This window comes from Protobothrops mucrosquamatus, unplaced genomic scaffold, assembly GCF_001527695.2.
Source record: "Protobothrops mucrosquamatus isolate PMUCROS unplaced genomic scaffold, P.Mucros_1.0 scaffold2949, whole genome shotgun sequence".
Lineage (NCBI taxonomy): Eukaryota > Metazoa > Chordata > Lepidosauria > Squamata > Viperidae > Protobothrops > Protobothrops mucrosquamatus.
Window position 1 is genome coordinate 50045 of NW_015388972.1, and position 11980 is coordinate 62024.

At 45.6% G+C, this 11980-nt stretch overlaps 1 protein-coding gene across 1 annotated transcript; it reads right to left on the bottom strand.

The window, feature by feature from the left end:
• LOC107296728 (major histocompatibility complex class I-related gene protein-like) lies at window positions 1-10173 on the bottom strand. The gene is made up of 7 exons (XM_029286127.1): window positions 9913-10173; window positions 8056-8331; window positions 7653-7937; window positions 6686-6766; window positions 6486-6521; window positions 4842-4873; window positions 1-1367 (listed from the first exon to the last, which is right to left on the bottom strand). The coding sequence occupies exons 1-7, from the start codon at window positions 10145-10147 to the stop codon at window positions 1266-1268; spliced, it is 1047 nt and encodes a 348-aa protein (XP_029141960.1). The 5' UTR covers window positions 10148-10173; the 3' UTR covers window positions 1-1265.
• Window positions 10174-11980: the final 1807 nt, after the last annotated feature.

Here is an 11980-nt window from a genome sequence, read left to right on the forward strand (position 1 = left end):
ATCAGTCAGTCAAAATTACAGTTCAGTGTGTTCTTTTTTCAGTGCCCCATGTACATGCAAACATTCAAAAATACATTAAAGATCAGTGTAAATATTCAAAAACACAAATATGGCATAGGGTTTTTGTTTTTCATTTTTTTACTTCTATTCTTTGGTGGCCAACAATCAATGAGACAGTCAGTGGGAGGGGAAACCTCCTGTAACAAGTAGCAAACTGTGACCCACTGGGATAACAATCTAGCCAATTAGTCCACGCAACACAACTGCAGTCACTGGAAACTACTCTATGATGATGTTATAGTCAATTTATCAGCCAGTCAAAATTACAGTTCCGTGTGTTCTTTTTTCAGTGCCCCATGTACATGCAAACATTCAAAAATACATTAAAGATCAGTGTAAATACTCAAAAACGCAAATATGGCGTAGGGTTTTTGTTTTTCATTTTTTACTTCTATTCTTTGGTGGCCAACAATCAATGAGACAGTCAGTGGGAGGGGAAACCTCCTGTAACAAGTAGCAAACTGTGGCCCACTGGGATAACAATCTAGCCAATTAGTCCACGCAAAACAACTGCAGTCACTGGAAACCAGTCTATGATGATGTTATCCATTCAGCTGCGTCCAACTCTTGGTGATTCTATGGGCAAGGTCTTTCCACATCTTCTGATCTTACATTAATTCTTTGAGTTGTTCTATGCTCTGGCTGGTGTCAGCTTTGACACTGTCCAGCCACTGTGTTCTTTGGCAACCTGGTTTCCTTTTACTGCTAACTCTTCCAAACGTAACTGCTTTCTCCAATGAATTCACCAGCATGACATGACCAAAGTAAATGAGATACAGTTTTATGATTTTGTCTTCTGGTGATGTGTCTGGTGTATGTACTCCAGAACCTATCTATAAGCAATCGTGAAACTCTTAAAGGTACACCGGTACCTTGGTACTCAACTGCTTTGAAACCCATTGAATTTGGTACTCAACACACTTTGACCTGAACATTTTCTCCCAGTTCTCTTTGTTTGATACTCGACACACACAAATATTTCTGTGTTAAGTGCCTTGTGACTCACTACAATATTCCTTATGGGAAAATTTTGTTGGGTATTCATTGTTTTTGGGACTCATCACATCTCCCGGAACCTATTAACGATGATACCAAAGTACAACTGTAATTTCATAGCGTTTGCACTCCGCAGGTGTAAAAATAGAAACTTGATGAAATCTTGGCTTGCAAACAAGCCACAGGACTTAGTAAAGTTTAAGGTGTAGTCAGTAAGGATCCGATAAAGATCTTAATGGCCCAGCCTCCACTGGAATTCTTTGAACATCCTCCATCTTTTTCTTCCACTGCCTCTGGACCAGGTCTTGTGTCTATTAGGCAAAAAACAAGAAAACTTTGCAGAGTTCACGGGGGTCTTGAGCTTAGGAGGAAGGTAGGCAAGCAGAAGACAACAGCAGAATGACTGAAGCCAACCACCCAGAACAAATGGCTGCTCTTTTCAGAGAGGCAACAGTCAGCTAACCACTTGTTCCTGATGGGATACATTTCCCTCCCCTTTCAGCTAAACATCTGAGTTAGCAAAGTAGTTTCCAAAATGAGTGAAAGGAAAAACCTTGCAGTCGGTCAGTTTACACACTTTCCCCAACACTAAACACCACACTACACCAACAAGACATACACACAAGCCATTCCCCCAGCAAGCATTTCTTTCATTCAGTTCAATAGCAACATGGATGACCAATAACTTCTCTACATATTCCAATAATCAAAACAAGGGGGGGGGGAAGAATCTCAGGTCAGGGGAAAACATACTCCTTCTCTCCCGCACTCACTACTTTTTGGTTATGGTTTAGTCATGCAACCTTTCATAGCCCTATTGGAGAATGCGGATCTCACTGGTCCCCCTTGCAATTCAGGGTTTTCTGTTCGTCACCCATGACAGCTGGCAGAGATCTGAGGGCGGCTGAATCCAGTTTGACACACAGCTTTGATCAATTTTGAGCAAATTTAACAGAAAAGAGTATCACTCGCAAATACAGTCAACAAAGCACAAAAGAATTTCATGGGTATTCACAAACCATGAAATGAGATGACATTTCATTTCAAATGGCAGGGGGTTGGACTGGAAGACCTCCAAGGTCCCTTCCGGCTCTATTCTGATTGATTGATTGATTGATTGACTGATTTAATTCATGCAACTGTTTGGCTGAAGACCCAAATTTCCTTTACATCCCTCCAGGTCAAGTCACCAGAAAGACACCGCCCTTTGGGCAAATAGTCCAATGCATGGCTATTTTGGGACTCAGCCCTCCAAAACTGTTGGAGAATTTTGTACCTTACCCAGTGTGCCCTCAGCCAGGTTGATTAAAAAACACCAGGCAGGGTGGGTGGGGGCCCCCACAAAGGCCCCTCTTTCCAACAGAGGTTATCTACATTATAATCAGCCCCTCCTATAGAAGATCACCCCCTTACCCAGTCACTCGTTTCTTTCCTCACATCATTCCATGTAAGGCAGGGCCTCCAACTTCAGCAAATTTATGACTTGTGGACTTCAACTCCCAGAATTCTGGGTGAGGAATTCTGGGAGTTGAAGTCCACAAATCATAACGTTGCCAAGGAGACTCCTGATGTAAGGAACTTCTTTCCTTGCCAGGTGTCATTGTTCCAACTAATGAAACACTTCAAAGAACTTCCAGGCATGTTTATCCTAAAGCCTTTATTAACAGTGTTACAAATTGCCGGCACATCATGGAGGGTCACCAGAATCTGAATTCCTCTTGCTTGCATCTAACTTTTCTTGCTAAACCCCTCCCTTATTTTGCAGTCATAAGTCACATCTTCCAATTAGCCCAGAGGGCAAAGATTCACTTCCGTTCCTTTTCCCGGGCTTTCCTTACTGATCTCCTCCCTTTCTCTGTCATCTGAATTAACTCTAAAAATACCAGACAGTTCTGCATATTTTGTCAAAGCAAGAATATTCAATATTAGCAGCGTTGACATCAGGGCCTTTAGGTTTTCTGAGAATAATTATCTAAGAAGAATCCTAATGTATATCTTATCTATCCTTAGAAGATATACCTTAACTCAGTTTCCTGGGTAAGCTACTTTTGAAGGTTTGTGGACACTGAGGTGTGAGGAAGTTTACAAATCTTAAAGTAAACCAGGAGACATTGGTTTCGTAGACTTAATAAAAGTACAAATGCCCAAATAAAGTATTCTAATACCATATCATAAAAAGTATCCTAACAATGGAATAGAAAACAGCAGAATGAAGCTGAACCAAGAGTTTCTTCAGGCTTCGTCCCTGAGAGTCATATTTCCCGCGTATACTAGACAGGAATCATGACCGGATAAGCTAATTCCACATTATTGGAAGGCTACATTACAAGAGTTTTGCAAGTCTGAAAGTAAAAATCTCCTGCCATTTTTACAGCGTGAGAAGCAGGAGGGCTGGAGGTCCCTTCTGAGCTTCTCACCCTGCCTGTTATGCAGCTGCGGGCTAAGCCCTCTCTTATCTGACCCTTCCCAAGGCCACATTGCTTCCCCCAGGTAGACTAGACAGGAAACATGATCAGATAAAACTAATTCCACATTACTGTAAGGCTACATTAACAGAATCTTGCAAGTCTGAAAGTAAAAATTTCCTGTGGTGTCTTCCACAACCTAAGAAGCTACGGCCCTTTTGAGCTTCTCAGCCTGACCATTATGCAACTGTGGGCTAAGGCCTCATTTATCTGACACTTCCCTAGGCAGCATTTTTTTCTTCCCTTCTCTTAAGACTTTTCACAGGTACCATTGCAGGTAATGCTAAAGGTGCTGGAGAGAGAAGACACACGTTCTAACCTTGCTTCAGCCATGGAACCCACTTCCTTGTTTTCCCCAGTGCAAGTCCTGAAGAGCAGTACAACACTCTGTATTCAGGCTGACAAGGGGTCCCCATAAGGCAATCTCGCTTGGATGGGGTGACGTGGTGGATTGTAACCCCTCCCTCCTGGAAGTCCAGACTATGTTCCAACACGGGTAGGAGAATACTAAAACATGATTGTTGTGCACCACTTTCATTGACATGGGCAGCTAAATAAATTTCATACATACATACAGACATACATACAGTAGTGGCCAAAATTGTGGAAACCTTTTGGGAAAAGTGTACAGTAGAAATGCCACCTTTGGTTAAGTTTCCACCCATTTTTCTTCTAATTTCTTTATAACTGTAGTCTTGTTCACTTAATAATATTACTTTACATCACTTTCTGGGCAACCAGTCAACTCTTTGCACCATTACTTTAATTTTATTACGTTTTTCAAGCTCACTAAATGAAAGAACATAAAAAACCCCAACCCACTTGATAGCGATCCCATAACACACTGACAAATGTCTTCCTCTCAGCTTCAATACATGACATCAATCACTGAATCCCACTGTGATCTGATTGGCTCATTGCCAAAACAAGATGACACCTGATTGGCTCTCTAAACACTCACGCTCATTGGCTACAATCAGATGAAGGAAAGCTACCTAAGCAACTTGTGCTTCCTTTTTCTGGTTATTTGGCTATAACGTTTCATAGAATGCAGTACAGATAATTGAACAAACTATGTTGCATTACATTCATGATTAAATTATCTTTCCATTGATATATAATTTTATGGTATTACTCCCTCCCAAAAGTGGTGTTATTAGCCATCAAACCCTCAAAAATACACTTTTCCCAAAAGGTTTCCACAATTTTGGCCACTACTGTACGTACTGAAATAAAATATTTTGTTCCAGTGCCAGAGATTAGATTTTGTTCCCTCTGTTAAAAGATATGTGATCCTATAGCCCTGTAGCCCCTACTTACCATGGTAGGCATTTCAAAATCCTGGCTGGTGGCTGTAACAGAGAAATGAGCAAAATCAAGATTCAGGACAAAGGGGAGCGTCTCCTTCAGCCAGGCAATATATAGAAGGGATCATAAGCAACACGAAGTCCTGGGCATCTCCCACATGTATTCCCCTTCAAGGCAGTTTGCTTTTGCCATCAGTCACAACCATCGCCATCCTCTAGAACAGGGGTTCTCGGCCTTTTCTTCACCACGTACCCCCTTTGTGTACCTTTTGTGGCCACAGACCATGGCCACGGACCCCCAAGTCTTAACTCAAAATTTAAATTATAACATTTCTTCAAGCCTTTGTGGACCTCCTGTGACGACATTGTGGACCTCCCCCCAGGAGTCCGCAGACCACAGGTTGAGAACCACTGATCTAGAACAGGGTTTTTTCCAAAATGTGTTCTGCGAGAACTTGACGGGCATTTTTTTTTTTTTAAATGTGCTCAAATGCAGCCAGGCTTCTTTAGTAGTTTTTTTCTAGGATATAGCAGGAAAGCCAAACTGATGGCCCCTATCATTGCTTACGAAACTTACTCGGATCACCAAGATTGATCTCAAGCAAAAATAAAAAATAAAATAAAATATAAAATAATAAAATAAAATAATAATAATAAAATAAAATAATAAAATAAAAATAAAATAAAATAAATCTGCCAGGACTGTCCTTTTGCTCACCTTGACCCCATCTCCCATGAAGTCAGCCTGCTCCAGTGTTACTTCCCTTCCATTTCCCCAAATGAGGCTTCATGGAAGGTTTCAGGGGGATTGTTATATACAGCCTGACAATTAGTTTCATTTATTATCACTTGTCTATCTCTAGAGCAGGGGTGTCAAACTGCCGGGTCATGCCGAAACCACGCCCACCCCATTGCCGGCAATGGAAAGAAAGTCGCGATATGTTGCGACACGTCATGTGGTTGATCAATGGAGCCTGACTTTGCTATAGCCTACAGTATATGTTTCAGCTCAACTTCTGTCTGTCTGTCTCTCTCTCTCTTTCTCTCTCTCTCTGTGTCTCCATTTTTTTCTCTCTTCCTCCCCCGTTTCTCTCTCTCTCCGTTTTTTCTCTCTCTGTATGTTTTTCTCTGTTTTTTTCTCTTTCTCTCCCCTCTCCGTCTGTCTTTTTTCTGTTTCTCTCTCATTCTCTCTTTTGTTTCTCTCTCTGTGTGTGTTTCTCTTTCTCTCCCTGTTTCTCTCTCCCTGTTTCTCTCTCTCTCCGTTTCTGTGTTTTTTTCTCTGTGTATTTCTTTTCTCTGTTTTTTCTCTTTCTCTCCCCCTCTCCCTCTTTCTCTCTCTCCTTTTTTCTGTTTCTCTCTCACTCTCTCTTTTCTCTTTTTTTCTCTCTCTCTCCCTGTTTCTCTCTCTTTGTGTGTGTGTCTCTGTTATTGTGAACTGCCAGAGAGATTTGGCTACTGGGCAGCTAAGAAATTCTAATTAATAAATCAATAAATAAACGGATACATGGCAAACTTTCTTCTATGTAGGAAGATCCCATATTTCCCATTGCCGACAATTCATACATCTGCTACAAGCTTCATTTGGGCTAAACTGGACCGTTCCCCTTTCTACCCCAAAAGGCAGCCTGTACCAAAATTACATTTCAGGATCACTCACTCGCGACTTCTCCGCCTGCGTCTCCAACACATTTGGCTGCAAGACAGAATCTAGAAGTTAGAGGTTCCCGCTGAAGAGTCCCTTAATTTCCCTCCCCTCCCGGCCTTTGATAGATGGGAAAGGCCAGGTTTAGGGGTATGGCAGCACCTCTCATATGTTTTGTGAATGATGCCTCTGGTGCCCACCCAAGAGTTACTTACGGATGTAGCAAATCACTGCGACCACAGCCCCCACGACTACGACCACAGCCCCCACGACTTTGACCACGAACCACACATCGACTGTTTTGGAGAAAGGTCAAAATGACTGGAGAAGCTCCAGGATTTCTCTTCCCTTGCATTCCCCAGCCATGGTGAGAGTGCAGCCAAGACTGAGTTAACTAAAAAAATCCTTAATAGTAGGGGCAGAACCTCTGATCCAGGGAGAAAACGGATTTGTCCAAGGAGGAGCTAAAGAGCCATCTTTCTGGAATGGTTTAAGTTGGATGCCTGCACCGAGCAAGGAGTGGACTGGATGACCTCAAGGGACACTTCTGGCTCTAGGATTTTGATAGGCCATAAAAATACAGCTGCCTTTCCATACCATAAGTTTTTCCTCCCCCACAAACATCTTCTTCCTTGTGGCATCCCACAGGAGTCAAGCTTTACATGCCAAACTTTAAACCAGAGGTCCCCAACCTTTCTTGCTCCATGGACCAGCAACAGCAATGGCAGCAGCAATGAGGAGGAGGGGATGGTTTCGCACACGCAACCTAGCTGCAGTACACGAGCAAATGTGGCTTCGTGTGCTTGGCTGCAGCTTGCACGGCCCGGTTCCCAACAGGCCATGGACCGGGAGGAGTTTGTAGCCTGTGGGTTGGGGACCCCTGCTTTAAACTTCCTCCTCTTTCAGATGCCTTAATTAACCTACCAGCTCAGATTTGCACAAAAGGACTGGCTGGCCGAACACACCGGACCTGGTCAAGGGTTTATCTGAACCTAAGTAAGGGCCTCTCGGAGCTTGGCGTGTTGAGCGAATTCAACCCTTGGCCAATTTAAGGTCCTCAGCATAGGCGAACCTGCTAAACGAGGAAACCCCTCACTACGTTTATTAGGTTGTATGACCACAGACACCCTAAGGACCACTTCGCTCATATTCAGCTGGTTCCCCCCCCCCAGCTTCTCTCACCAGGTTTCTCCCAGGCCACGATCAGAGGCTCTGTTAGTCCAGCATGTACCACATAGCACCGATAATGGTCCCTCTCTTTCGGGTTAACCTGGATGCTCAGCCAGGTATGGTAGGTTCCGTCTGAGTTTGGAAGAACACCACCCCAGAAGGTGCCCTTCTCCCTGACTTCTCCGTCCTTCCTCCAGGTGACGTTCGCTTCTTTGGGATAAAAGCCATAGACTCGGCAGACGAGGGTCTCCTGGCCCTTGTCCTGGATCCTGCGAGTTACTTTCGCCACCGGGGCCTCTGTAGAGAACATTTGTTTTAAGACTGCACTTGTGTAGCCTGGGGATGTCGCCCCACAGATTGAGTGCTGACCTGACACATCATCAACACCAACTTGGCTCCCAGCTTCCTTCCTCACCTTTCCTCAGCAGGGATTCCTTTCCGTACGTCACGCACTTCTGGAGCAGCTCGATGCATTTTTTCTCCAAACAGTGATTCTTGATCTGAGTGATCAAACGCTCGTTTTCCCATCTCCTCTTGGTCACCTGAGCGTGGACATCCCACGCGATCCAGGTGAGAGTCTCCTGGTCCAGGCTGATGAAGTCCTTCCCATCGTAGCCATACTGATAAACGCCCCCCTTGTGGCCTTTGTCGCTCAGCTCGCAGCGAATCAGGTTCTGCCAACTGTGGAACCCTGCTCAAATCAGGATAAACGTTGGGATATAGGCAGAGTAACCACCTGTACCGTATAACAGGGCTCCCCAACTTATGGGCCCCGGCCGGTCCTGGACCGTGGGCTCTTGGTCAGCAGGCTGTGCGCATTCCCCCCCCCCACTCGCGCTAGCACCTGTGGACCAATTGCGCATGCGTGAACAGAACTGCTAGCCGCTGCAGAGTACACAGCCTGTTCTGATCCAAACAAGAGATTTGCTTTATTCCTGTTTGTCACAGACAGATTAACTCCAAAGACGGATTAATATTCAGATTATTTATTCTTCAGGAATCCCTAAACAATAACTTACAGTTAAGAAGAGTTCTTCTGAGGCAGGTATCATAACCTGTCCGTTCTTGTGGTGTAAAAAAATTAAAGGTAGATTCACCCCATTTTCGTATGGAGCAAAGGAACCATGTGGCTGTACTACACAAAGCTTTTCATACATACACTTAGCCAGGAAATCCTGTCATAAACACAGAAGCCCCTCCCAATGGTTAGTTAAGACATAGAATTGACCAATTAGAACACATATATAACCATGCAACTAAACTACATTTCCCAGAAGCCATCTCTTAAGGAGACAGCATTTAACCCCTTAAAATGCTACTTGCTCTAACAGCACATTCTTAGTTCCTAAGTTAGACATACACTCTGGCCAGATGGTTACACACTGGTCCAGCAAACGGCCGTTCGCGCATGCGCATGGTGCCAGCGCATGCCGCAGGCACAAATAGGGCCACTAGTGCCGCACCAGTGTGCGTGGCCCCGTTTGTGTGCGTGCACACGCACCAATTTGGAAGCTGCTCTCCTTCCCTCCGGGCCACAAGCCCAGAAAGGTTGGAGACCTCTGCCGTATAATAAAGGACAGTCCTTTATTCCAGAAAGCTGACCTGTAGATTTATTGATCTTTTTAAAACAAAAAAAAAACAATGAAAGCTCATTGTTGTCCTTCACATGCAGTCCTCGACTTACAACAGTTCAGTTAGTGGCCCTTTGAAGTTACAACGGCACTGAAAAAAAGTGGCTTATGGCCATTTTTCAGACTTATGACCGTTGCAGCATCCCCACGGTCGCCTGATTTGCATTCGGATGCTTGGCAACTACTTTATGACGGTTGCAGTGTCCCGGGGTCGTGGGATCCCCTTTTGCGACCTTCCGACAAGCCAAGTCCATGGGGAAGGTGGATTCACTCAACAACCGGATGACAAACTGAGCAACTGCAGTGATTCACTTAACAGCAATGGCGAGAAAAGTCGTAAAGTGGGGCAAAACTCCCTTGACAAATTTCTCACTAATCTGGAGCTCAACGGTGGTCGTAAGCCGAGGACAATCTGTAGTTTGGCCATTTGATTCTCACCGTGCAAATGGCAGCCCTTAATTCAGCCTTCCACATTCATGTGCAGAAGAGGGACATTTTATTTTGACTCAAATGTGCACGACCACATTTTCTTTGCTACTATTTCCTACCCATCCAGACTCTTCCTGGAGAGGAAGGGTGACCTCGGAAAGCCCCAAATCCATGGTTCAAAGCCCCCCCCCCCGCACCCCCGTGTGCCTTACCTTTGCTGGAGTTGTGATAGTTGTACAGGATGGTGAGTTCATTCTTCAACCCCCGCTCCGTGGTGTTCACTACCCAAGATAGGGATTCCCAGAGACGGGAGTCTTCCTCACTCAGATTAAGAAGCCAGGGCACTTGGGGCAGCATTTTTCTGGAGGGGGGGTCAAAGCGTGCAGCCAGCTGGTCGTCCACATATGCCACCATAATGTACTGGACCCCATCCTGGCTGGAGCCCATGAACAGCGTGTAGAAAATGCGCAATGAATGGGAAGAGGAGCCTGAAAAGAGCAGATTGGGGGAGGGGAGGGAGGAGATTTGGGCGAGGGGTCTCCAAAGGCACACTTTAAAAAAACAAAGATTTTTTTTTTAATTTGGAACCAGCCCTCTTCATAGACAAAACCTCACTACTTTAAAATTATGGAGGTGTACGGAGGTCTATCAAGAAAGACATCCTGGCCCCAAAAGAGGAGGCACTGAGGGGTCCTTGGTGCTCTCTAAGTTTGGTTGTTTTCTTGAAGAGGTTTTCATCACCCAAACTAGGTAACATCATCAATGCTAGTAAGGAGTGGAATGTACTCTCACTTTATATTCAAGTGCAGTGGTCTTCAAACTTGGCAACTTTAAGGCTTGTGGACTTCAACTCCCAGAATTCCTTAGCCAGCCCAGGGCTGCCCCGTGGTTCTAAGGCTGAGCACATTCTGGCTTTGGTGGCTGGCACCAGGTTGTAGATCAGTAGATCAGCACCAGGTCAGCCTGCACTGGGCCAAGGTGTCATGGCTGGCCCTTCGCTGTTTCCAGAGTAGCTCCACGGGCCAGAGGCAACCACATGGCAGGCTGGATCCGGCCCGCGGGCCTTGTATTTAACATATCTGTACTCTTGTATGAAAATAAAAAGTTGAAGTTGTAATGTTATCATCTATTATGCCAAAGAGAGTTGGAAGTCAGTGCCTTTTTATCTTTTTCCCTTCCAAGCCCACATTTTCCCTTTCTTCTTCCCCCGGTTTTCTGTTACTTTACATTTTCCTTTGGATCTTTTGTTTTGATAGAAATTAATAAAATTTTAAAAATCAAAGAAAACAAGCAAGCTCAGAGAGCATCACCAAGGACCCCTCACTTCGACCCTGAACTACAAATGTTCTCCCTTTAGAGGAGGGACTAGATGTCCTCTGGTAACTTTCAGTTTTGCCGCGGGAAGTATAAAACCAGGCCAAAAGTCTACAGCAAGATTAAAACGGGCTATTTTTATTTCAGATTGATAGGATTGTCCTCCCCAACCGGGCAAAGCCTCCGGAACTCGCTGCCACAGGAAAAACAGGCTGCCCGTCTCAGGTTTCCTTAGCCCCGCCCCCTCCGGCCACTTACTTGCGCATCCTGCCCCCAGCAACATGAGGGCCGCCGCAGACAAAAGCTCCATCCGGGCCGTCGGGAGTCCCATCCGGATCCAGACGCGAGATGGGCAGCCCCGATCAGCTGGTGGCGAAAGTCTGTGAAGGGCACCAGAGGGGCTGAGCGCTGGAAAGTAAAAGTGGCGCGGAGGTCATCTGCGGGGGGAGGGGTGTCCCAGCCCCGAAGCTCCCTTTGGGGAGAAGGAAAGGAGACCCCCTAGAGAGCCAGGAAAGGGAAGGAGCCGTAGTGAAAGGAGGTTCGGGGCAAAAACCTGCCCAGCCCCGAGAGCGCAGAGGAACACATGGTAAGTATATACTGTAATAAGGTTGAAAAGGACCTCGGAGATCTTCTAGTCCAGTGTTTCTCAAGCTTGACAACTTTAAGGCATGTGGACTTCAACTCCCAGAATTCCACAGCCAGCATTGCTGGCTGTGGAATTCTGGGAGTTGAAGTCCACATGCCTTAAAGTTGTCAAGCTTGAGAAACACTGTAGGCTAGTCCAACCCCTTAGTTGGTAGGCCGGGCGTCGTGGGAACGGCCTTATATGGAGGAGGCGGGTCAGCTCAGTGCCCCTGGTTACTCAAGAGGGAGACCCGCCCTTGGGGTGGGGGGGCTGAGGCTACAATCCCCATCCTCCCCTGCGGCCTGGGGATGATGGGAGTTGCCTCGAACTCCCGACGAAAG